Genomic DNA, 27,005 nt, shown 5'->3' on the forward strand with positions numbered 1-27,005 from the left:
TTAACTTATATTTCATGATGGTTTCATTACAGTTTGCTTTGTGATGATTTTCCAGGGTTTGCTTTGAAACGTTTATAAAATCAGTATTTGCAGAAAATGTTCTTTCTTTCATCAGTTTCTCTCTACCAAAGTCTGAATTTACAAGCTTTACTAAAATACCATAAAGTTAATAAATAATAAGCTTTTTGTTAATATGGAGTTTCTCCTTTTGTTCCCTCTTAATATTTTAATTTCTAATTAGTATTGTGGGAATTGACAGCGAAGAAATCCAAGCAATACACTGGATATACCCTATTGTTGGACTCCCACAAGCACCACCTCCTAAATCTCCCCCAGGTAGGTATACATTAGGGTCAGAGAATGCCAGAATTCTTAGAGACCTTAGATATTCTCTATTCCCATCTTTTTTGTTTGAAGTCCAGAGAAAGTAGGTAGTAATGCGAACAGTCCTACTGGTGGGAATTCTATGACATAAACATGCTCTCCCAATGTGTCCAATGAGTTTTCCACAAAACCACACTATTTTTTGTTGCCTTCCTGTTGGTGAAATGCAGATATCGGCTAAAATTAAAATCAAATTAACTTCAGACTCCTTTATTCCACAGAGCTCTGCACTAGATTTGTAAGATTCTCAGGTATACTTGCTCTCAGGTCACTTTTAGTCATCCTTTTTCGGCTTCTGTGTAACTCTCGATCTCATCTAAGAACTATGCTGTGGAGATGTGGATCCCTTTATTATTGTCTCAAGCATAAAACTTTATGGTGTTCCCCCAAACCAGTCAGAATGTACTGAAGTTTTCAGGAAGGTTAACTTTGCCACAATAAACACAATATAAAATCTCTGCCCTTAAATGCCTTTCTTGTTCTCTTTGACCTTTTTTATTATTATTATTATTATTATTATTATTATTATTATTATTTTGCCTTGGCATACCCTAGACTTCTCTAACGTTTCTGTGTGTTCTCTTTCCTCAATACTCTTCTCAGTTCTTTTGCATTCCTTGATTTTCCCATTGCCTTCCCAGGATCAGCCTAAGAAACAAAATTTCTCTTATATAACCAGTGATATTTAGTATCCAGACCTCTTACCAGGCTCTAGATGGCATTCTGCATCACTAAGATGCACTGAATTGCTCTGCAAAGCAAACGAATATTTATTTTGAATCTCCCCCTTTAGCAACACAGATGAGTTAAAATAAGTCTTGAAATTTTGCTTTTTCTTTCTCCCTCCAATACCAATCTTTGTAAATAAAAAAAGAGTTAGACTTCCACTGATGTAATTATATCACCACACTTAGAAAGAAGAGACAGTAGTAAGTTTTGCTTGTAAGTAAGTAAAGCATTTCCCCAGATACACTGGTTGTAAAGAAAGATCAAGACTACATGTTTCCTTATGTAGTTTAATTTGAACTGGAGTAAAAATCCACAAATATAGTAATACCTTTGACCACAAATGTCATTTATTTTCCTTGAAGCATTTTTATTCTTGACTTTAAAAAATCAACACATAGATAAATATTTTAAATATTATAAATTATCTTCAGAATATTTCACAAACTTGTCATAAAATTTATTTTATTTCCTTCCAGAAGATAGTTGATTGTATACTTCTGATATAGCTGAACTGCTTAAAATTTATAATACACAGTCATCTGATCAAAGTGATATAATAAGCCCTAGACAGTACTCTGTTGGAATGCTAATAATACTGTTGCTCATGTCTACTGCAGACAGATTCATTTTATCCAGATTAAAGGTCTAAAGCCAAATTTTTAGTCAAAAACCATGCTTATGAGAACACAAAAACATAGATTTCTTGCAAATTTTTCTTCAAAGACAGTTAAACATCGTCTAGAGCATTTTTGTTTGAGTCATTTTTCTCGGTAATTACTTGAATTTTAAATTAAACCTGAGTTCTGTAAATAGCTTGTGTTAGATTAGCACAACCTATCGTAACATTAATGTTCTGAAATAGAGTGTGTATTAGTTATTAAATCATTTTCCCCAAAATCTAAAATCTATGCTGGTGATTATTTTTATCTACACATGCCCTCGAAAGGCAAGTGGGTATAATTTTATAAATACATATCATTTACTTTCTGTGTAGTCCATTTTTTGTTCTTAGTAACATCGGATATAACCTACTGCTTTCCCTGCTCACCTATATCATTAGCAAAGTTTATTAATTCTTTTCTTTTTTATGTATCTGTCACTCAAGTTATTCTCAAACCCAGGATACTTTTTTGTTCTTTAAGCCACATTTTCTCTTTGTGCATTTTTATCTACTACTGTCTATTGGGCCAGATAATTGGAAAAACACTCTACTATCTGTCACACTGTAAAGACAATGAAATGAGAATTCATTGTGATTGAGTGATCCATACATTGCCAGAGCACTAATTTCCTAAGGACCTCTAGGACACAACCAGTGACATGATACTAATTGTAACTTTGATAACATTAATTTCTGATTTAATGCCTTGATACTGAAGATAGTTATAACCAGAAAAGCTTGTACAGTTTTTCCTAGCCATTTTAAACCCTTTAATTTATATATATCATTGTATTCTTATTGTACATTTCACATACTCATTCTAAATCCAGAATGTTCAATATAAATTTTTAAATTTTAGAATAAAATTTACATTTGTTATAGTATTTTAAACTACAAATATATGTATTGTGAAAACACATACATCTGAGGACATCATCTAATTTTGTAGTTTGTGTGAATATATTATTATTGATGCCACAGAATCATAGCATAATACATTTCACAAGCTTTTTTATATTATGATTCTCCTTTTTCCCCTATATTCAATGTGTATTTGACTTGATAGTAGTAGAGCATTTTATATGTTTGGGAGAAATAATATTCTTATTTATGTGGACTCCAGTACACATGGTTACAGAGCTAATGTCAAAATAATACATTGATATTCCTCCTTGATATAATTGGTAGTTGTACATAAACAGACTATTTTGATTTCTCACAACATTGCTGACAAAGTTTTTCACCACTGGAGATGATAAAATATTGGAATTTAATACATATGAAATATATTTATATATATATTTAATTCTGTACATTAAATTAATATGTAATCACATTTAACTTGAATTTTAAATCATTACAATTTTACTTTTATGTGTTTAAAAGGTAATTTTTATAAACTTAAAAGTAAATCAAAAATAATTTTAAATATTTTATTTAATTTGAATATGAATTTCATGGTACATGTAAAAACGTAATGAATCTAATAGGAAATATTTTTAAAATATTGCAAAATAAGTGTTACAGAACTTATTTTTTTAAACTATTTGAAGGCATTTTCTATAGTACTGTTATAAAAGTAAAGTTTAGTATTATCACAATGAACATATATTTCAAAAGGGGAAAAATTCATGCATTTACAATTGCCCCTTGAGTTATGGATCTAACTACATCAGTTCCCGAATCAAATTTCTATATCCTAATATAATGTTTTATAATCTAGTATATATCTTACAGATTTATTTTCCTGTGCTATTTTTACATAGTCTTTAATATTCATATTTTCTTCCCAAATGTTAACTGATGTAGATATTGCATGAATGTGTGTGTATATGTGTGTATGTGGCCAGAGACAATGACAAGTCAAAGTATATCAAAGGAAGTTTTATTTTTATGACATAGTTCATTTTCTTCTATCTCAAGAATGATCATATCACCTACAAGTCAAGTTAACTGGAAATATTTCTCTCCTGCAGTTGTCATACAATGTCAGTCCAGGAAGCGGGCAGAAGAGAAGGTAGAAATCATACTGAATGCTGGTTTTTTCGGATATAGTCTTACTCCAGATCTGACAGAAGTTTTAGTGATTCCAAAAAGAAATTCACATAATTTTTGTGAGGATCCCAATGGTAAGAGAACTACGGTTATAGAAAAAATAAAATGAAAAAAGAAACTTAGTTTCCATGAATTGCAGGTTGCTGATTGTGCAGTTACATTAAGATCCATGTCCATTTACTTTTCATTTCACTACTTATTCACATAGTGCTTAAGGAGTGTTCCGTTGTTATGTGTGTTATTTTCACGTAGCTCAAAAATAACAAGTTACAGTTATCACTAGATTTATAAGATGTAGATTGTGATTCCATCAATAGTGAGAAGAGAGAAAACTGTAGTAACTATAATTTCCACTTCCCTCAACTTTGTTTTTTTCTTTTACTCTTTCTTTCTGATTTAAGGATTATGATAATGCCATAAAATGCAGCTTTAAATTTAGAAACAAAACCTTGAGTAAATTATTTTCTAATGTAAAGAAATAGAAAATGAACATAAATTAGATATAATATCCAAATAAAGTTTGTATAATAATAATAATGCTTCACGTATTTACTGTATATTCCAGATTTGTATATAAGAATTTACTATCTCGGGCCAGGTGCGGTGGCTCACGCCTGTAATCCCAGCACTTTGGGAGGTCAAGGCGGGAGGATCACGAGGTCAGGAGTTTGAGACCAGCCTTACCAACATTGAGAAACCCAGTCTCTACTAACAATATAAAAAATTAGCCAGGTGTGGTGGCAGACACCTGTAATCTCAGCTACTTGGGAGGCTGAGGCAGGAGAATCACTTGAACCTGGGAGGCGGAGGTTGCAGTGAGCCGAGATCGTGCCACTGCACTCCAGCCTGGGCAACAGTGACAGACTCTGTCTCAAAAAAAAAAAAAAAAAGATTTACTATCTCAATTTAAAAAAAAATCAAAATAATTTAAAATAGGTTATCTAATTCTTCAAATATGTGGTGTTTTACTTGAGGTAAATATATGAAACTGAGTGATATAAGCAACAAGGGAAAGTAGAGAGTGCTGGACCCTCCAAACACCCACAAACACACCAATTCAGCAATAATTCCCTTCGTAAGACAACAGAAACTAATTGAAAGTTTCTTGCACTTCAGGAGGAGCCAGACTTACCAAAGCCTTTAAGGGAGATTTAGGACACCGTCTTGCCAAAGACCCTGTGCTTGGCAAAGGGTCTTCTCATGACACATTGGTCTTGGCAATGATTTCATGGATATAACACCAAAAGTACAGACAAAAATAAAATAAAATAAGTAGGACTACATTAAACTGAAAAGCTTCCTCACAACAAAGGAAACAATCAACAGGGTAAAAAGATAACACGTGGAATGGTAGAAAACATTTGCAACCCATATATCTGATAAGTGGTTAATCTTAAGGAGCTCCTACAACTCAATTAAAAAAAAACAATCTGATTTTTTAAATAAGCAAAATACTTGAATAGACATTTCTCTAGAAAAGACATATGAATGGTGAAAACTATATGAAAAAAAGTTCAATATCACTAATTAGGGAAATACAAATCAAAACCACAATGAGATATCACCTCACACCTATCACCATGGCTAACGTCAAAAAAAAAAAAGTGTTGGTAAAGATGTGGAGAAATTTGAACCCTTGAACATTGTTGGTAGGAATGCAAAATGGTTCATCTGCTATGGAAAACAGTCTAACAGTATGAAAGCTCCTCAAAAAATTACAAAGAGAATTATCATCTATTATCTAGCAATCCCTCTTCTGGGCATTTATTCAAAAAAATTGAAATCGGGAGTTCCAAGAGAGGTCTGTATTCCAATGTTCATTGTAACATTATTAACAATAGCCAAGATATAGAAACAACCTAAATTTATGTCCTCAGATGAATGGATAAAGAAAATATAGCATATACTATCTTGAAATAATATTCAGCCCTAAAAAGGAGGAAATTCTATAATATGCAATATCATGGATGGACCTAAGTGAAATAAGCCAGTCACAGAAAGACAAAACTACATGATACCACTTAATATGATAAATTTGAAATACTCAATCTCATAGAAGCAGAATAATATGGAATAATAGTTGCTAGGATCTGGAAGGGAGAAGAAATGGGGAGTTGAACATTGGGTATAAAGTTTCCATTGTACTAAATGCATAAGTTCTAGGGATCTGTTGTAAAACATAGTGCTTAGAGTTAACAATATTGTGTGGTGCACTTAAAATGCACTTTAAAAATATTAAGAGGGCAGAACTCATGTTACAGTAACTGTAAAGGAAGGTAAATAAATGCTTATACATATAAACCATTTTAACATGTTCTTGCTACTTTAAATTGCTTAAGTTGTACTCTTGTCAGGTTGTAAACTAAAGAAATTGCAATTCTGATCATATACATTGATTATACTTATGACCTAAAAAATCCACTTAACTCCTAGATAATCAGGGTCTTGAAAGAAGCTACCAACATCATTTTGGGAACTTTGAAAGTCATATTAGGAGAGCAATCTCTCTCAAAATAGCTCTTGAAAATATACCTTTTGATATGGCTCTTATTTTACTGCTTCCTTATTTTTCATGATGAAAAACAATATTTACTATTGAAAATAACTGTCGGGAAGGTTTGCAGTCTCATCTCCACCCGTCATTCTCTCTAAAACAGCTTTTGTTTTCTCTGCTCTCTGCTCAATACCACCACACTCAACAAGCTCATTCATATTTTGGCTAACTTGTGAATCTTTTTTGTTCTCCTGATGTATGTCCTGCTATATAGAAGAATAGACCAGTCTCTTCTCAAATTTAACATAGTTCTTTCTATATAGTGCCTAAATATTTAAAAAAAGGTATCGACCTCATTGTCTCCTTAAAGACATATGGCAATAACTTGGTTCCTTTCCCCTGCCCTTATTCCAAAGGTGTAGCCAACTCTCTACACAATCTGTAATTCTCTCTGCTTGACCCTCCTTTGACACCTTTTTCTTTATGAAAGGACAAATCTTACCAGAAAGTCTGAATACTACTTTAGTCTTTAGTATATGCAAAAGCAGACTAGCTCCTTTCTCACTCCTGTGCAATTTAATTACAGTTTACTCAGCACATTAAGAATAAGAGTCATGTTGACCATGCAGTCTTGTACTTCCTGTTGTCTCCTAAGTCCCTTCTAGTGGAAATGAAAGCACTACACTGAGTGGCATGGACTCTGATAGGATTTTAAGAGTGATAATTAATCACATACTTGTCTTCTCTCATCTGAGTTTGAAACTAACTGAGAGGCAGATATAAAAATAAAGCAGATGGAAATCAAAGTGTTAGCTTTATTAATTATACAAATGAATTGGAAAATGACTTGGAACTGTGGAGAAATTTGGGCTTTTAAATACCTTCCACCAAAATTGAGTGCATTCATGCCAAACTGGCCAGTTGTGAACTCCTTGCAGGAACAAACAACTTACACATGAGCGAGTAGAAGAAAGTGTGAATCCTGGAATCAAGACATTGGGGAAGAAAGAGAAGGGTATGCTCACCTGCTCATGTTCCATTCCTTCACTCAAATTCACTGATCAGATATGTTGCTTTTCCACCCGTGGCAAGTCATCATGAAGGAGGCAGATTGAGGCTGAGATATTTTTCTCCTATACTTTTTCCCTTCTTGAGAGTGAATAGGCCTCTTTATGTAAACCTGATAAGTAGGAGATAAGAATTCCCAGCATTCCCTTCCCATTATATTCATCATAGAATTTCTGAGTCACATAAAACTATCAAGCTTCATTAAATGAAAATACAAGGACCACTGTGCTCTCTTCATCCTTACTCATCACACATACCTTTAAGTAAACTGGGATTGATTGCCTTCATATCTTTATCATTCAGCAACAATCCAGCAAGCATCTTTTCTGCCAGATACTACATTCAGCTCCAGAGATGCCAAAATTAGCAAAACACGTACTCTGTTGTTAAGGTTTTCAAAAATATTTATTCAACATGATAAATCTATGCACCTGTACTATTTACATCAATTGGTATTGTCCTATTGAAATATTATTATTCTTGGATTTTTAGACTGTTTTGCAATGTCACTTCTGTAAGATTACAAATTACTCTGTGGGCAAGATTTCTCCTATAAGTGTATTTCTTCTTCCTAAGTACCTCCTGGTCCATGCATTCTTTGTAATTCTCTGTGGATTAGTTCAGTGACTTTCTCGGGGCTTTCTATCTGAAAGTAGTTTTAGTCATGCCCCTTAATTTTATTTCCCAATTGTTCTATAGCTCAATACTGTTTTTCTTTGATTAATCTGTTGTCTTTTTTCTGTGTGATGTTCTGATTTATGTGACATATGTGTCTCATTTCATCCCAGGCCAGTCATCTTCCTGTGTCGTATTTGCCTGTTTTTTGTAAACTCCCATGTCAGGTTTGGCCTGTAATCACAAACAGCTCCTGAGAAACCTGTCATTGTTCCTCCTGTGACCTCATATTGACCTCCTGTCCTTGATTCTTTGCTCTGTTTCTCTTCACTTTGTTTTTTTCTGATCAATTTACTTCATTCAGCCTTTGTCCTGCTTACTGTAATAGGATTACCCTTGAAAAGACTGCCAACCTTATCCAGTGTGCCTAATACAGCAGTCATATCTATGTTCCACATGTCATCAGCATTTACCAGTTGATCAAGTTGAAGTACTTTCTGCCCTTGGCTTTCATGACTAACCTTATTAATTTATTATCACACTGGTTGCCCCTTCTTGATTTCTGTTGTTTTCTTTTCTGACCTAACTTTTTGAGTGCCCTAGGGCTCTGCTCTGAGAGCCACCACATTCCTATGCACAAATTATGTCCTGCACCCTTCCAGACAATGATGCTAATGGTGCTAATGGTGCTTCTGCAGCAATTGTGCCATATGACAAACCTGCTATACTGAGTTGTAAAGTCTTAAGTCAGACTGCTTGGGTTCTTTTATTTAGTATTAATCTTGAATAGAGTCTGAAATTGGATGCTAATCACTAGTAGTCTAGTTGTCTCCTGTTATTCTTAGAAGTCCCACATCTTCACCACACCCTGCATTGTCTCGCTCTTTTCTACTTTGCCTGCTTCACGGTTTGATAAACTCCTCTCACCCTCTCTGCTCTGCCCTCATAAGCTCTTTCTCAAGTGGGCCCAGCTGGTTTTCACCATGAACAATTCCTGCAGTCTGAGTAATTCCTGCAGGCTGCTTTGATGAGTAGAAGGAGTTTTCCCCCTCTCTACATCCGGCTAACCTTTACTCATCCTTCAGTTTGGTGTGTTGGTCTCTTCCTCTGGAATCCTTAGCAGTGATGTTCCCAGGACCTGTGCTCTCATGGGATCCTCTACTTCTCCATGGTAGTAGTTATCACAGTAGTAATTTAAAAACTAGTTGTGGCATTAGTAGTTATTGTCAGTTTCTTCCTCTTGATCATCAACTCCATGAGGACAAGAATTGGACGTCTCATGTCAATGAAAACCTTTAATTAATATTTGCTGAATGAATAAAGAAATGAAAATATAAATAACGATAAGAAAAACATTATGTTTTTAATGTATGTTTAGGTGTTGGCTGTGGAAACAAAATTATTTGCCCCTTATTCATGAATTTAGCCATAGCTATAAAGTTTCCCCGAGGTAAAAATTTATAGGTCTTCATCAGCAGTTCATGAAAATGTATACAGAAGGGGAGGCAACTGACAATAGAGGTGCTTTGAGAAGGCAAGCATGATAACTATTTTATATCATAATATAGAAAAGTCTATTTTCAGCTGATAAGAACTTCAATCACATACAAAAATACTTTTACTCCCCCTAAATACACTTTATATTATGGATATTAAAAGCCATTTTTTATTGTATATTCATTAACTAATTTTTTGTGGCTATAGTTTTTCTAAATACTTTCTTTTAACATTTCTACTAGGGTTAAAAGTTATTTGTGCACCACTATTACAGTATTACATTATTCTGCATTTGTATATACATTTACTTTGCCAGTGAGATTTATACTTTTATATATTTTTATGTTGCTTTTGAACACCCTTTCATTTCACCTTGAAAAACTCCCTATTAGTACATTTTATAAGTCAGGTCTAGTAGTGACAAACTCGTTCAGCTTTTGTTCATCTGAGGGTTTTTATCTCTTTATTTTTATTTGTATTTTTTGAGACGGAATCTCGCTCTGTCACCCAGGCTGGAGTGTAATGGCACAATCTCGGCTCACTGCAAACTCTGCCTCCCGGGTTCACACCGTTCTTGTGCCTCAGCCTCCGGAGTAGTTGGGACTACAGGTGCCCGCCACCATGCCCAGCTAATTTTTTTTTTGTATTTTGAGTAGAGACGGGGTTTCACTGTGTTAGCCAGGATGGTCTCGATCTCCTGACCTTGTGATCCACCCACCTCAGCCTCCCAATATCTCTTTATTTTAAAGGACAGATTTGTCAAGTGTAGTATTCTTGGTTGGCCTTTTGTTTTCTTTTAGCACTTTGAATGTGTCATCTCACTGTTTCCTGTCCTTCAATGTTTCTGTTGAGAAATCCACTGATAGTGTAATAATAGTTCCCTTGTATGTGATGAGACAGTTTTCTCCTGCTGTTTTCAAAGTTCTATTTTTGTCTTCGACTGTTTTTGACTGCTCCATAGACAGAGAAGGGACATCCCATAAGCAGAGTGGCCCAGAGTAGCTTGCCTTTGACTTTCAACAATTTAATTATAATGCATCTTGGTGTAGGCCTGTTGCCTGGGTTTGTAGGCAGATCTGGGGCCATGACTGGGGACACATCTGGTGCCTGTGTCTACAAGGACAGGCCTGGAACCAGGGTCCATGAGGCCAGGCCTAGTGCAAGGATATATGACAGAGTTGGCTTCTCCCTTTGCTATTCCCTTCCCCTGTTTAAGAACTCCTGGGCTAAGGGGATGTCGCATCACTGGGCTGAGAGGGTTGGATTCTGGATTAGCACAGCTGTAGATCCAGTCAATTCATGGTTCTCTGACCTCTCTTCCAAGTTCCATATGCAACAAACTTCTTGATTTGTGAGTTGGGCTCCTTACATATAACTGGAGAGTAAGTTTAATACATGTTTGTACCTCTCATCTACATGCTAGCTCTGGATTTAAGATATTTTTCATGTGCAGGGGACAAAAAACCACTACTTTTCTTTGGTAACCTACTCATTAAGAAAATATTTGTTCATCATATTGTCTGTATACTCCAACACTAAAACATGAGGAGCAGTTTTTGTTAATCAAAATATACCAGAAATTGAAAATCCTGATCTAATAGTTTGAAATGCTGTTTCAATATTGTTTAAACTTAATTCAAAGCAAGTTTTAAATGACTTCTTCATAAGTTTTAAGTCTATAGGTTTTTAATACATTTGTTATATAGAGCAAATATCGTTATTTTCATTAGACTGTTAATGATTATTAATTTCCATGTGGCCTTTCTTGTTTTATAGACCTGAATTATAAAGATTTAAGAGTGGTGAGAGTTGTCTTCTATGTTTATTTTTATATGCATTCATTTATTTATTAACTTGTTAACAAAAATATACTGAGTATCATTATATGCCTGATAATGCGCTAGACTTTATAGACATTAAGCTAAATAATATATACCCCCTCCCTTTCTCTAAATACCTGTGCATTGTTAGTCTTGACAGGTAATTGATATTAAATCTATGCATATATAATTAAATTGAAATATATTTTCATCTTGACTTTCCTAGAAATTCCTAAAATACATGAATTCGAGTATGAAATTCAATTTGAATCTGAGGCTATGAAGTCTAAGTTGGAATCCTGTGTAGCTTTATATATGATTGAAAAATCTTACGATATTATGGCTAAAAGGATAACATTTATCTTCAATCTGGTATTCACACCAAAGAAACCATTAAGGTAAATCTACTTTCCTCTTTTTTATTTAAACAATAGTATTACCCTTTTAAATGTATTAATGTTGATTTCTCTTTTTATTTCTCAATATTTGAATTGCATTACTTATTTGATATTATTGAGAAATATTTTGGGCTGGATTACATCTAGCTACAAAAAATATTCTCATGAGAAGAATGTAGTCTAAATGGTTGAAAATCTAAGATATCCCTCAAGAATTATGACTTCCCTAAGGTCATTAGTGTATCACATTAATGAAATAGAATAGTCTCTTCTGTAAAATCTTTTTTTAAAAAAGCTGATTTAGCGTTGTGCAATAGCAACATGATATTTCTTGATGTTGCTTATCAGAACCAGTTCAAATGATGCAAATGCCTAAGCTATATTTTACATTGCTACTGCTTTCATTACATTTTACTACTCAATACATAACATTACACATTCCTTAGTAAGATATAAGTGAATCTGTGCGAAGGGTGGCCTTTAGATGTCTGTCCTCTAGGAAACTTCATCCAGTGTCATTATATTTGCTTTCTGGACACCTGTTACTCAGCATCTGCAAACACTATATGATATTTCACTATGAAATAGGGCTTTATTGTGTCTAAATGCAGAGACACTGATAAGCACCATGATATACACAAAGTACAGCCTGGCAATGAAAAAACAATTGAAAATATTATTTGTGTTTTTAATGATTTCTTTTTTCTTCTCTCAACTTTTGTTTTAGATACAGGAAGTATATTTGTAGGTTTTTTACATGGGTATGTTGCACTCAGGCAGTGGGCATAGTACCTAGTAGGTAGCTTTTTAACCTATCCCCTTTCCAACTAGTAGTTTGCAGCGTCTGTTGTTCCCACAGGTGCTCAATGTTTAGCTCTTACTTGTAAGTGAGAACATGCAGTATTTGGTTTCCCATTCCTGCATTAATTTGCTTAGGGTTATGGCTTCCAGCCCCATCCATGGAAGGAGGACATGGATGCATGCAAAGGACATGGTTTCATTCTTTTTCATGGCTGCATATTATTCCATAGTGTGTACATGTCATATTTTCTTTATTCAATCCACCATTGATGGCCACCTAGGTTGATTCCATGTCTTTGCTATTGTGAATAATGTGACAATGAACATAACGAGTCCATGTGGCTTTTTGATATAATGATCTATTTTTCTTTGGGTATATACCCAATAATGGGATTGCTGAGTCAATTTCTAAAGTTCAACCTTGTATTCGATGTAGTCATACATCTAAACTGGCTATGAATATGTAGTTTGATAATGAAAATACACCAGGGTCATCTTCAGGAAGCAGCAATAAAATCAAGCTACAAGAAGAAAGTATACCATACATATTGACATTTTCTATGTTTGTATTTTCTTTCATTTTTCACAGTTTTCTATGTTTGTTAATTTTTTTCACATTTTGCTTCATATGTATTAATATAATGACATGGAAATTACAGCAACACTAGAAAGGGAACAATGTTATTATTTGTGAAAATGGGCAGAGCCAATGTGAATTTATACTCATGAAAATTTTTTGGATTTAGAACATCTTGGTGAATATTTGAGAGACTAATTTAGGGCAAAATTTTTTGATGATTGATAAATTTCTGTGAGTGTTGTGTGATGTTCTGATATAGCAATTCTATTTTGTGTATATATGCATATATTCATTTACTATGATTTCTTCTTTTGTATATACAGTCATGCATCACTTAACAACAAAGATATGTTCTGAGAAATGCATCCTTAGGTGATTCCATCATTGTAGAGTGCATTTACACAAACCTAGATGGTATAGCCTACTGCTCACCTAGGCTATATGGTATAGCCTATTGCTTCTGGGCTACAAACCTGCACAGGATGTTACTATACTGAATAATGAAGGCAACTGTAACACATTGGTAAACATTTGTGTACCTAAACACAGAAAAGGTACAGTAAACATACAGTATTATAATCATATGGAACAACCATTGTATGTACAGTTCATCATTGACCAAAATGTCAATGCAAGAGAAACAATTAAACAAGAAAAATCAAAATTACACCAATAGCATTGAGCTATGAAAAATAACAGGAAAATAATTATACCATGCTTTACCTAGATTAATGAATTAGTACTAAATTCAATTCTGTTCTTTTTTGTGGGCAAGGTTAAAAAGAACATTTATGTGTTTTGATAAAAAGAAAATATATCATGTTTCACAGCAGTGAATACTAGGTCATTCTGACATTCATCTTTTCACAGAATACAGTGTTGTGCATGCTAAAAATAATAATAAATATGCTAAATGATGGTATTACAAAAGAAATGCAGGAAAATTATTTCTATTGGCCTTTTTCCAATAAAAATCAAGGGTCCAATACAAAAGCATATGAGAACAATGGTTAAGAGTGTAATGAATCAGTCTGAAGATCCTAATTTAACAGGTCGTAACTTTTTTAAAATAATGAAATAACAGATATCATTTGTCTTATGGTATCTTCAGAAATGCTAATTACCTTAGCTTGACATTTTCCTAGAACTTTTTACCTGTTCAAGAGCTGAACAGAATGAGAAACAAAGTTCTATTTCAGAGTTTGTGGGTGGCAACTTAAAATAAGAAATATCACACATATGCATTGTTATGAATCTACAGTATTGATCATAAAATGGCTCACCATGTCATCCATGAAATTCTGTGGTCTTCTCCCAAAGGGTCCCACATTTTGACTCAGCAACTTCTCATTAACTCAAAGAAGTCGCTCGCAGAATAGAATTATTCAGCATTGTTCATTTGAACCTGTACATTAATTTATCAAAAATCATTTAACATCTACAAAAGAGACAAAATCCCTGCACTTTAGGAGTGTATCATCTAGTGAAAGTGATAGATAACAGAAATAAATGAATAAGCAAGAAAGTAAATTTCAGATTGTCCTAATAAATAAATAAATAAATAAATAAATAAATGGAGACAGAGAACTTTAAAGGATGCACATCAGATAAAGTGGATAGTTAGGCTTCCATGAAATGATGTCTAAGCCAAGACCTTACAGACATAAAAAAGTTGGAAAGAGCATTTGAGCCAGAGAAAATAATAAATGCAGAAGTCGTAAGACAGGAAGTGTTTAGCACAAACAATGAATAGTAAGAAAGCCAATCTTTCTCTAATGGAGCGAGTAAAGGAGGAAATAAGTTTGGAGAATTTTACTGGGATTTGTTCACATAGGATCATGACAATATGCATTGGCCTTTTATATTAGAAACAATAGAAAACTATTGAAGAATAAATATTTGGAGAACTAGTTTAGGAAAATGTGTGTACATGATTCATCAAATTTTGTAAGTGTTAGGTGATACCTGGTGTAACTTAACAGTTATATTTTGTGCATATATATATATATATATATATATATGCACATATTCATTTACTTCTGCCATTCCTTGTTCCAAATTAATTTGGAATGGTTTACTGGAAGACACGGAGTTAAATAAGAAAAACCAAAAGAAAACAGTAGCTCTAAATTGTAGAAATCTTCTTGTAAGATGGTAACAGCAGAAGTGGAGAAACTGGTTCTTGAAACAATGGTCTTGAAATAGTGGGAATAGAGGAATATAGTTTCATTTACAAAGACAGGAGAATGTGAAAGAGGTATAGGTTTAAAATGTATATTTGAATGTGTTAAGTTTATGTATTAATCATCATTGACTAAATTATGCTGCATAGTATTCCATTGTTTCTATGCAACACACTTCATTTTAGCAGCACCCTATTGAAAGAACATTTTAAAATTTTACTCCCTTTTTTTTTGACAGTATAAACAATGCAGTAATGAATACCCTTATATACATCACTTCTTGAAATCTTAGAGGCATTTCTCCAGAGGAAAGTACCAATAGTGGAACTCCTAATTACTGAGTGAAGCTTTCTTTTCTTTTTTAAAACCTTTTATTTTAGGTTCAGGGGTACATGGGCAGGTTTGTTATATAGGTAAACTCGTGTCATGGGGGTTTGTTGTACAGATTATTTCTTCACCCATGTATGAAGACTAGTACCCAATAGTTATTTTTTCTTCTCCTCTTTCTCCTTCCAACCTCCACCCTCAGGTAGGCCCCAGTGTCTATTGGTCCCTTCTCTGTGTCCGTGTGTTCTCATCATTCATTTCCCACTTATAAGTGAGAACATGTGGTATTTGGTTTTCTGGTTTTCTGTTCCTATGTTGTTTGCTAAGGATAATGGCCTCCAGCTGCATCCATGTGTCTGAAAAAGACATGATTTCTTTTTTTAAATGAATGCATAGTATTTCACAGTGTATATGCACCACATTTTCTTTATCCAGTCTTCCTTTGATAGGCATTTAAGCTGATTCCATGTCTTTGCTACTGTGAATAGTGCTGCAATGAACACATGAGTACATGTGTCTTTATGATAGAATGATTTATATTCCTTTTGGTTTATACCAAGTAATGGGATTGCTGGGTCCAGTGGTAGCTCTGTTTTTAGCTCTTTGAGAAATTGCCACACTGCTTTACACAAATTTGTTAAGATACTATCCAGTTGCTCACAAAATGGTTGAGTAATTTTATAGTCCCACCTAAGAAGAGTAAGAGTTCCCAGAAATGTTCTTTCTGTCACTTTTAAGTAAGCGGTATGAGATTCCTTTTCTAATCCTGACTTATGATATTGAAACCACACTGTTACATGTTTGAATCATTTCTACCCTAAACAAGCAAACAGATAACCATTCATCAACTCTGGCTACTGCCCTATCTCTCCACTCTTTGTCATAGTCAAATGCTTTGAAAGTCTTAAGTCTATCTCTACTAACTTTCTTCCTTAATTCAGCTGCCACTCAATTTTATCTTATTCTGCAAGGTGTATGTGGTCTTTACCAATTGCAATTTCATTTTTTTAAAACTGCCATTTAAGTCAATTGTATGGGCTTTGCATGTTTTCACAGAAAATGTATTTTTTCTTTGTGAAACAAGAGTTGAAAATACTTTCGCATAATGTTTCATATTTGAAAAAAATCCCCGAATGGAATACCTATTAGTATAAAACATGGGTCTATTTTGCCAAATCCACCCTTACCTTCTTATGCACTATGATAATCTATGCTGGTTACAGAAAATTTGCAGAGTTCATTCTGCATATGTTGTTGGTTCTTAGAAAATAACTAGAGGGTAGATAAGACACCCTAAAAATAATTACTTCAAAGGGAGAATGAAAATATAATCTATGACCCAAAAATTATTTATAAAATGTAATTAAAAGTCATTTACATTATTTTTAAGAATTAAATGTCCTAGTGTTTTCACTGAAACCACAGAGTTTACTTACATTTTTACCTTAGTTTAGTTTGCTATATTTATTCTCTTTACTTGTTTTCACGTAGTATCATTTAAAATCTCCTTTTATATTCAAGGTCTCACATAACACTGAAAATAGAGTGCGTAACAGAAGGGATCTGGAAGTTTCCCATAATGTTGATCGCTACTGAGCCTGATACGGATGCTGTCATTGACATTGAAGGAGTTGGTTTATTTAAGGAATCTGTTTTTGAACTTAGGCTGAAAAGTCAGACAAGGTAATATATTAAACAAAAGTATGTAGCTGTTTTAGTGAATATGCTGAACTTTGGAATGAAATTTAAGATGGAAAATTCTATAGTTCATCTTTTGCTGGTTAAGCCAGCGCAACATTGGTTCTCTGACTCAAAGCTTCATATACTACATAAATTTTTACTTAACAATTGGAAAATAGGGTATACAAAGTGAAGACCAGAATGAAAAACAAAAGTAAATAATTAAAAATTGAAATATAGGATACTATTAATATTTCCATTTGTTTTCAAAGGATGTTTCAGTGTTTTTCTGCAAATGTCAATTGTGTTGGTACATCAAATGGTTTAACTAAGCAGAAATAATTGGGTAAACCCACGTTGATTCCATGTTATGTTTAATTTTGTTTCTATCATAGCTGTCTGTTACGTTTGTGCTAACATAGGCAGTCTGACAATACTTTTACCTAAAATCTCACATGTAAAATATACTTTTACAGCTTTTTGAGGTACAGCATACATAACGTAAAATTCATTTATTGTAAATGTACATTTTAATAGTTTTTAATTATAGGATTTGCAGTCATAACCACATTCCAGATATAGAACTTTTCCATTTACCTCCACATTTCCCTCAAACCCTTTTGCAGTCAACTCCCATACTCATTACCAGTCTCAGTCAACCACTGATTTGCTTTGTCTCTATAGTTTTGCCCTTTCTGATATTTCAAATAAATGAAATTACATAATATGTAGTCTTTTGCATGTGACTTTTTACACTATACTTATCTGAAGTTCAGTAGTTTTCATGAATAAGCACCTGTTAGCTTTGTATATATTTGGTCCATTTCTCGAGGGCTGAAATGGTTGTTTGTAACAGTTGTCCAGCTTTATGGTCAAAATGAGTGGTGAACAGTTAAATGTATAATCACTTGTGCCAGGTGATGCAAGGCTTTATAGATAGGATAACCACAAAATTCACTGTCCAAACTTGAACCTTTTGAGAATGAAAGAGGATAATTAATAATTAGGCTTGGCAACAAGGTAAACTGGGACAGATCTGAGCACACCAGCACCTAACAGTTACTGTTCTTATAGGCTGTGGCAAGATGTTTGCTGTTTATCCAAAAAAGACTAAAAAGTCATTAAATCAGCAGAGTGATATATTTGAAAAAGAATATTTAGCTGAAATGTGTAGAAAACAAATGCAAAAATGGTAAGAGTGAATGGAGGTAGATTAGTTAGTTGGCTAATGCTGTTGTCTGAAGGTTGCTTGAGGTTTTTGCAGGGCGAGTGGAGAGGGAAAGTAGACAGATTGGAGAGGCTTTAAGGAGGTAAAGTCAGTTAAATTTAGCGATAGTTTTGGGGATCAGAATGTTCCACTTTGCTAGAGAGTTTTAAATGTTAAGTCAGAGAAGTACCTGTAATGTAGAAGAAACTAACATCAGGTGGATATTGGACTATATGACCTGGAATTTCTCTTACAGTTTGAAAATATGATACTCTTGTGAAAAAAATTGGTTTCATAGTCAAACAGAATGAGAAACAATTTTTTGCTCAACCACTAAATACCTGTGGGACTTTTAGCTATATATTTTTGTTCCTCTGAGCTTCCATTTCCTCATTTATAAAGTGGAGATAAAATATAACCCATAATGTTGCCATGAGAACAAATAATGCAATGTATATAAATTACTCACCACAATGCCAAGAACTTTTAAATATTCAATAAATGGTATTGTTATTATGTATTTTTTCATATCTTTGATCAACCTGATCAGTTATCCAAAACCTAATATTGGGAGAGTAAATGTTTTTGATATTAAGTCTCCTATGTTTTAAAACCCAGAGATTGAGAGCCAGGCAACTCTAGTCAGCCATCTTGCTGATGTGGTACTACAATCAGATTAGTCCAGGTTTATTTTTAATTAATATTACTAAGATTCTGTTAGATGTTTGGTTTAAAATTAGAAGTAGTCTGTTTCTTCTATTCTGATATATTTCTGCAAGCATTAAGTTCAAGGGCAGTTTCTACAGAAATATACAGTAGACTTAGTTCATTAGATTGCAATAAACATTTTTCTAGTGGATAAATGCAGTTGTCAGAAATTCTAAGATATACAATTATGTATGAAAAACACATTCAAAATATAAAAAAAAACAAACTCTGACTCTTCTGTATTGAACCCTTATGACCCTGTTATATTGAATGAACTACTTAGAATTAGGGATAAATCTGAAAATCTCAATAGGGTATTTTCTAAAGTATAGATTTTGATTTTCTTCTATTTTTGTTCTAAGGGCATAATTATATATACCCTTTATAATATTGATGCTGGAGAGTGATTTTTTTTAAAGATTCAATAGCAAATGGAATTATCCCCCATAAGTGCTTCTAATGTGCAGATTTGAGATATATTTTAATAACATAGGGTCACTCCTGTGGTTAAAATCACATGTTGGCCATGTCTACAGTCATCTGAAGGTTTTACACAGCTGGATGATCAAAATAACTTACTTTTATAACTGGAGATGTTTACTCTGGATGTTGACTGATACAGCCTCCACATAGTCACTCTTTAGTGGATGCCCTGGATAGTTGAATTTGTACATTGTGATTGGTTTTCCATAGAGAGCATATTCCGAGAGAAGCACGTAGAAGATGCATGGCATTTTCTGACCTACACACACAAGTTCAACAACAATCACTCTAGTCACCTTTTATTGGTTACAAAGGGGTCACTATATTGGCCTGGATTTAAGAAAGGGAACATAGATCCCACCTTTCTATGGGAAAATTGTTAAAGAATGTGCAGGCTTGCCACAGTGGAGTATGCTAACTTGAATGTTTTTAGCTTCTTCTAAGTCAAAAAATTTTGTCCAGATTCCTCCTGGGTATTGTCACCAGCTGCAAGTCTTTGGGTGGCAAGGATCAGATCATGATGGGTAACATAACCAAGTTACAGAAGAAGGTGAATTTACTTTCTCTTCATGGTTTATTTTCTTTTTTAAAATTATACTTAAAGTTCTAGGGTACATGTGCACAACGTGCAGGTTTGTTACATAGATATACATGTGCCATGTTGGTTTGCTGCACCCATCAACTCATCATTTACATTAGGTATTTCTCCTAACGCTATCCCTCCCCCAGCCCCCCACCCCCCAGCAGGCCCCAGTGTGTGATGTTCCCCTCCCTGTGTCCATGTGTTCTCATTGTTCACCTCCCACTTATGAGTGAGAACATGAGATGTTTGGTTTTCTGTCCTTGTATTTTGCTAAGAATGATGGTTTCTAGCTTCATCCATGTCCCTGCAAAGGACATGAACTCATCCTTTTTTATGGCTGCGCAGTATTCCATGGTTTATATGTGCCACATTTTCTTTATCCAGTCTATTATTGATGGACACTTGGGTTGGTTCCAAGTCTTCGCATGGGTTTATTTTCTACAGCAAATGGAAACTACCTGCTTCCTTACATTAAGTCTGTTTTAAACTTTTTTTAGAGGATTCAGTGATGTAAATAAGCTACTGAATATTTCTAGCTTATTTACCAGCCCTTAGGAGGCTACACCTAGGTAGGTATTAGAAATTTCAAGTTATCTTGAAGATCTAGGGAACTGGAGGGGCGTATATGAAAAAAAATAGGATAGGAAAACAGGCAGACCTAATTATATTCAGGATTTGACTGGTTCCTCATGAACCCAGTAATATTTCCTTTTTCTTTAAGGAATCAAGAGTAAAATAAGTTCTGAAAAGGAATGACCCCCTGTCCTAGTGACTATACATTTTTCTTGTGTGCTGGGCATACAAGGAGAGGAAAGAAGGACGAAGGCGCATGACAAACCCCATGGTGGTAGCTACTCTGTTTCCTAAATTAAATATGTAAAGCGTTAGTGTATCCAGGGGTAATTTTAAACATAATAATACAAAGTATTCTGAAGAATCAGTATAAAAACATAACAGAGTTCAAGGTATCAAAATAGGTTACCTATTCCTAAAATATTTTATGTGCATATAAGTGATTAGCAATAAGTAAAACTTTTGAGAAATATAAAATCCTTATTTTTCTGAATATCTTACTTTTTACTAACGTCTGCCCTTTGTGATAACATTTAAAAATTGTTTTTATATAAATGAGCATTATGAATTACACAAAAAACTATAATGTAAATCTTAGGAAATGAGAAATCCACCATCTCTTGGCCACTATCACTAAGTCCAACTCAATTCTGGTAGAGTATAGGAATTAGAGACAAATGGTTTCCTAGTAATATAAGCTAATCATATTTTGAAATAGTCATTTGGGATCATGCTACATAGAAATTATCTTGTTATAAAATGAAAATCTTCTGTAGATGAGCATTTTCATTAAGAAAACTAATTGTAGGGCTGGGTGTGTGTATATATATGTGTATATATATGTGTGTATATATATGTGTATATATATGTGTGTATATATATGTGTATACATATGTGTATATATGTGTAATATATGTGTATATACACACATGTGTATATATGTGTGTATATGTGTGTATATATACACATAAGTGTATATATGTGTGTATATATGTATATATGTGTGTATATATGTGTATCTATGTATATGTATATATGTGTGTATCTATGTGTATATGTATATATGTGTGTGTGTATATATATATAAACACACAGCTAAATACATATAATTTAAGAAGTCTTTAGTGAATCATGCTGCCCACATTGTTTAAACCCTCTCTAATTCATTAACACTTTTATACCACAGCTGAGTCTCCATTTATTTCTAACAATAACAATAAAGCTACTTTCTTTAAAAAAATGATGGCATATAAAGAAAACTTGATATGAATTTATACTCATTAAAAATTTTGTGGATTTAGAACATCTTGGTGAATATTTGGGAAACTAACTTAGGGCAACATTTTTTGATGATTGATAAATTTCTGCGAGTGTTGTGTGATATTCTGACGTAGTATAGTAATTCTATTTTGTGCATATATGCATATATTCATTTACTATGATTCCTTCTTTTGTATGTACAGTCATGCATCACTTAAAGACAAAGATATGTTCTGAGAAATGCATCCTTGGGTGATTCCATCATTTTGCACACATCATAGAGTGCATTTACACAAACCTAGATGGTATAGCATACTGCACACCTAGGCTGTGTGGCATTGCCTATTGCTTCTAGGCTACAAACCAGCACAGGATGTTACTATACTGAATAATGAAGGCACCTACAACACAATGGTAAATATTTGTATACCTAAACACAGAAAAGGTACAGTAAACCTACAGTATTAAAATCATATGGAACAACCATTGTATGTACAGTTCATCATTGACCAAAATATAGATGATAAAGGTCAAATTTTATTTATTTCAGTATAGATATTGAGGTTTCCCAACATCATTTATTGAAGACACTAACCTTTTAAAATTGTGTGTTCTTGATGCCCTTGTCAAAAATTACTTGACGGCATATGCTTAGGTTTATTTCTTGGCTTTCTATTCTGTTCTATTGACCTATGTGTCTGTTTTTATGACAGTAATATGCTATTTTAATTATTTTAGGTTTGTAATATATTTTGATATCAGGTAGTGGGATGCTACCAGGTTTTCTCTTTTTGCTCAGAATTGCTCTGGCTAGTTGAAGTGTTTAGAGATTACTATTTATTTAAAATATAACACTAGAATTTTTATAGATAGCATTAAATTGGTAGATCACATTGGGTAGTATGGACATTTTAACAATGTTAATTATTCAATCTCATGAAAACAAGGTATTTTCCCATTTGTGTTTTTGTCAATATTTTAAATCAAATTTTACAGTTTTCAGTGTATAAACATTTTATTTCCTTGGCTAAATTCATTTCTAAGAATTTTATTCTTTTTAATGCTATATAAATTGGATTACTTTCTTGATTTCTTCTTGGGAGAGTTTGTTGTTAGAATATATAAATGCTACTGTGTTTTGTATGTTGATTTTTCATCCATCAATGTCAGTGTTACTGAGATTATGTATTAGTTCTAACAGGTTTTTTCATGTGTGCGTGTGTGTGTGTGTGTGTGTGTGTGTGTAATCTTTACAGTTTTCTACATATAGGAACACACCCTCTGCAGATAGGGATAGATGATAGTATTTCTTCCTTTCTGATTTGGGTGCCTTTTATTTCTTTTACTTGCTTGATTGCTCTTGCTGATATTTCTAGTATGTTACATAGACATGCAAAGAGGGGGCATTTTCTCCTTGTACCAGACCTTAGAGGAAAAGCTTTCAGTTTTTCTCCATTGATTATGATGTTAGCAGTAGGCTTTTCATAAATGACCTTTATCATGGAGAGGAAATTTCCTTCTAAACTTAATTTGTTGAGAGTTTATCATGAAATGATGTTAAACTTTACCAAATGCTTATTTAGCATCCGTTGGGATGATCATGTAGCTTTTTTCTTTTAATTTGGCATATCATGTTGATTGATTTGCATATGCTAAACAAAACATGCATCTCAAGGATAAGTCCCACTTGATTATGGCGAAGAGCCTTTTAATGTATTGGCAGAAATGGTTTACTAGTACTGTATTGATGATTTTTGCTTCCATGTTCATCAGATATATTGGTCTGTAGTTTTTTTTTCTCTTGTTGTCTTTGTATGGCTTTGGTATCAGGGTGATCCTGGCCTCATAAAATGAGATTTTATCTTTTGGAAGAGTTTAATAAGGACTGGTATTAAATCTTCTTTGAATATTTAGTAGAATTTAGCCATGAAGGTATCTGGTACTGAACTTTTCTTTGTTGGGAAGCTTTTAATGAATGCTACGATCTTTTTTAAAATTGGCCCCTTCAAGCATTCTATTCCTTATTAGTTCAATCTTGGTAGGTTATATGTTTCTAGAAATATATACATTTCCTTCTTGGTTTTCCAATTTGCTTACAGATAATTGTTCATAATTGTCATTATGTTCCTTTATATTTCTGAGAAATCAATTGAAATGTCTCCCCCTTTATTTCTTATTTGATTTATTGGAGTATTCTCTCTTTTTATCTTAATCTCACTCATGGTTTGTCAATTTAAAATTTATTTTTAAAAGACTCTTTGTTTTGTCAAATTTCTATGACTTTTCTATTCTCTATTTTATTTATTTCTGCTCTTATTTTTTATTATTTTCTCCCTTCTGCTAACTTTGGGTTTAGTTTGTCCTTCTTCTAGTTCATATAATTTAAGTGGCTTATTTTGAGACCTGCCTTTTTTAAATGTAGATATTTATCATTATAAGATTTCCTCTTAATACTACTTTTGCTGCATCCCATTAAGTTTTGTTTTGTTGTGTTTTCATTTCCATTTGTCTCAATATATTTTCTTTTTTTTTCCATGAGGCATTTTATTTGTAAATATGTATTACATCTCTAGAAAAAGAATCCCAGGATTTTCACTCCTGTGTGTTTTCGTCTTGCTTATTCATGGTCCATGATGTCAGCTGAGGTTGTCAGTATAATGAAACCAAACTGGCACAATGGAATCAGATTATTCTGCCGTTTTTCTAGACCTTTGAGTTGCACATCAAATCTGGGCTGATCACTCCACACTTGTTTAGCCTGCCTGTGAGGTTCACAACAATTTTTCCAGCTCTGTGATCATCAGTGATTTCAAATTTGCCAATGTAACCACACTTTATCATCACACTGAGAAGCTGGATGATGACTTTGGAGCATGACCTAATAAGAACCTGGCGTTTGCCTCTCTTTTCTGCATGTTGATACTTTTGAGAGCATCAGCCAGGACATTCATGAGCACCATTGCGGCAATGCGGAAAGATGGCAGAAAGAGAATGGGAGGGGAGAGCGCACGCAGTTATGGGAACAAGATATTTTCTAATACGCCTTTTGATTTCCTGTTTGACCTAATGGTTGTTCAGGTGCATGTTAATTTCCACGTATTTGTGAATTTTCCTAAATTTCTCCTGTTATAGATTCTCAGTTTCATACCGCTGTGATCAGTAAGGATACTTGATATAACTTCAATGTTCTAAAATTTGCTGACTTGTTTTGTTGCTTAACATATGATCCACCCTGAAAAATATTATGTGGCCCTTGAGAAGAGTATATTCTGCTGCTGTTGGATAGAATGTTCTGTATATAGCTGTTATGTACATTTATCTAAAGTGTAGTTCAAATCCAATGTTTGTTTACTGATATCTAATCTGGATGATCTATCCATTGTTGAAAGTGCAGTATTTTGTTTCTTTGGTGGTGTAATATTTCCCTGATTCTTCGTGATCTTTCTAGCCTTGCTAAGAAGTTTGCTCATTTAAAGAAGTTATCTTTTCCAGACTTTATGAATTGGCTTCAGTAAATAAAAACTTTCACCTTTAGGGTAACAGGGTACATTGGGGTGTGTTGTGGCACTGGGTCTAGTTCTGTAGTGTTCTAAGTGTGGTGGCATGCAGTAGCTTCAGGCTGTGAGAGATTAATATTGCTTTGGCTCAGGCAGCTAGAGTCTGTAACATCAGCAACTGTATGATCCATGGTTGCAAGAGATATGGGATGCCCATGGTGCCTGTGAAGACCCTTGAGATCCTTAGTCTTGACTCTGGGTCAAGAAGCAAGAGGCCAGGGCAGGCAGCAATGAGGCTAGAGCCAGCAATGTACACACACTCAGCTGCAGGAGCCAACTATGGACACTTCTGTGGAGGCAGAGGCCAGCTGTGGGCTTGTTCGTGGTGTCTCTCTTAGTCTTCACAGACTGGCTTTCTACTGGGAAGATTTTCACCAATCATCCTGGCTAGAGATTCTGGAGGCCTTGCAAACCTTTTATGTGGATGTGTCTTTTCTGGACTTGTTCATGTATATTTCTATTTACAGAGATGTATTGGTTTATTTCTTTTTTCAGAAAGTTATAGTCTCTTGTTCCTTCTGGTGTCTGTCTGCTGTACCATTAGTCCTCTGAAGCAGCAGCACACCACTCAGCCTTTTTTTGTTCTTAGTAGTCCTCAGAAATCTAGAGCCAGCCAAATCAGAAGCCAGCCCCTTGAGCAGCCTCACTCTCCTGTAAAGTCAGAACATTGGATGTCTGGTCCAGCCTTCTTTTTCTTTCCCTACAGAGAAGCCAGAAGCTGAGCATTTCTTCCCACTTATGTGGCACTGTGCCAGGAGGAGGGATAATGGCAAGAGGGTGCCAATAATTTTCCTACTGGCTTCAATATAGTTCGTTTTATTATTATTATTGTTATACTTTAAGTTCTAGGGTACATGTGCACAACGTGCAGGTTTGTTACATATGTATACATGTGCCATGCTGGTGTGCTGCACCCATTAACTCATCATTTAACATTAGGTATATCTCCTAATGCTATCCCTCCCCCCTCCCCCCACCCCATGACAGGCTGCGGTGTGTGATGTTCCCCTTCCTGTGTCCATGTGTTCTCATTGTTAAATTCCCACCTATGAGTGAGAACATGCGGTGTCTGGTTTTCTGTCCTTCCAATAGTTTGCTGAGAATGATGGTTTCTAGCTTCATCCGTGTCCCTACAAAGGACATGAACTCATCCTTTTTTATGGCTGCATAGTATTCCATGGTGTATATGTGCCACATTTTCTTAATCCAGTCTATCATTGATGGACATTTGGGTTGGCTCCAAGTCTTTGCTATTGTGAATAGTGCCGCAATAAACATAAGTGTGCATGTGTCCTTATAGCAGCATGATTTATAATCCTTTGGGTATATATCCAGTAATGGG

General features: G+C 34.1%; 1 protein-coding gene and 1 pseudogene across 1 annotated transcript in view; one reads left to right on the plus strand and one right to left on the minus strand.

The window, feature by feature from the left end:
• The window catches only part of CFAP47 (cilia and flagella associated protein 47), a 467,323-nt gene that overhangs the window by 428,866 nt on the left and 11,452 nt on the right, over nucleotides 1–27,005 (plus strand). The window contains exons 59-62 of the mRNA XM_003805971.5: nucleotides 242–336; nucleotides 3,751–3,903; nucleotides 11,550–11,721; nucleotides 17,134–17,295. Of these exons, the coding sequence (XP_003806019.4) occupies nucleotides 242–336; nucleotides 3,751–3,903; nucleotides 11,550–11,721; nucleotides 17,134–17,295 (582 nt within the window). The remainder of the gene's footprint in view (nucleotides 1–241; nucleotides 337–3,750; nucleotides 3,904–11,549; nucleotides 11,722–17,133; nucleotides 17,296–27,005) is intronic.
• LOC106634288 (small ribosomal subunit protein uS8-like) lies at nucleotides 23,695–25,066 on the minus strand (annotated as a pseudogene).

The sequence above is a fragment of the Pan paniscus genome, chromosome X, assembly GCF_029289425.2.
Source record: "Pan paniscus chromosome X, NHGRI_mPanPan1-v2.0_pri, whole genome shotgun sequence".
NCBI classification, from domain to species: domain Eukaryota; kingdom Metazoa; phylum Chordata; class Mammalia; order Primates; family Hominidae; genus Pan; species Pan paniscus.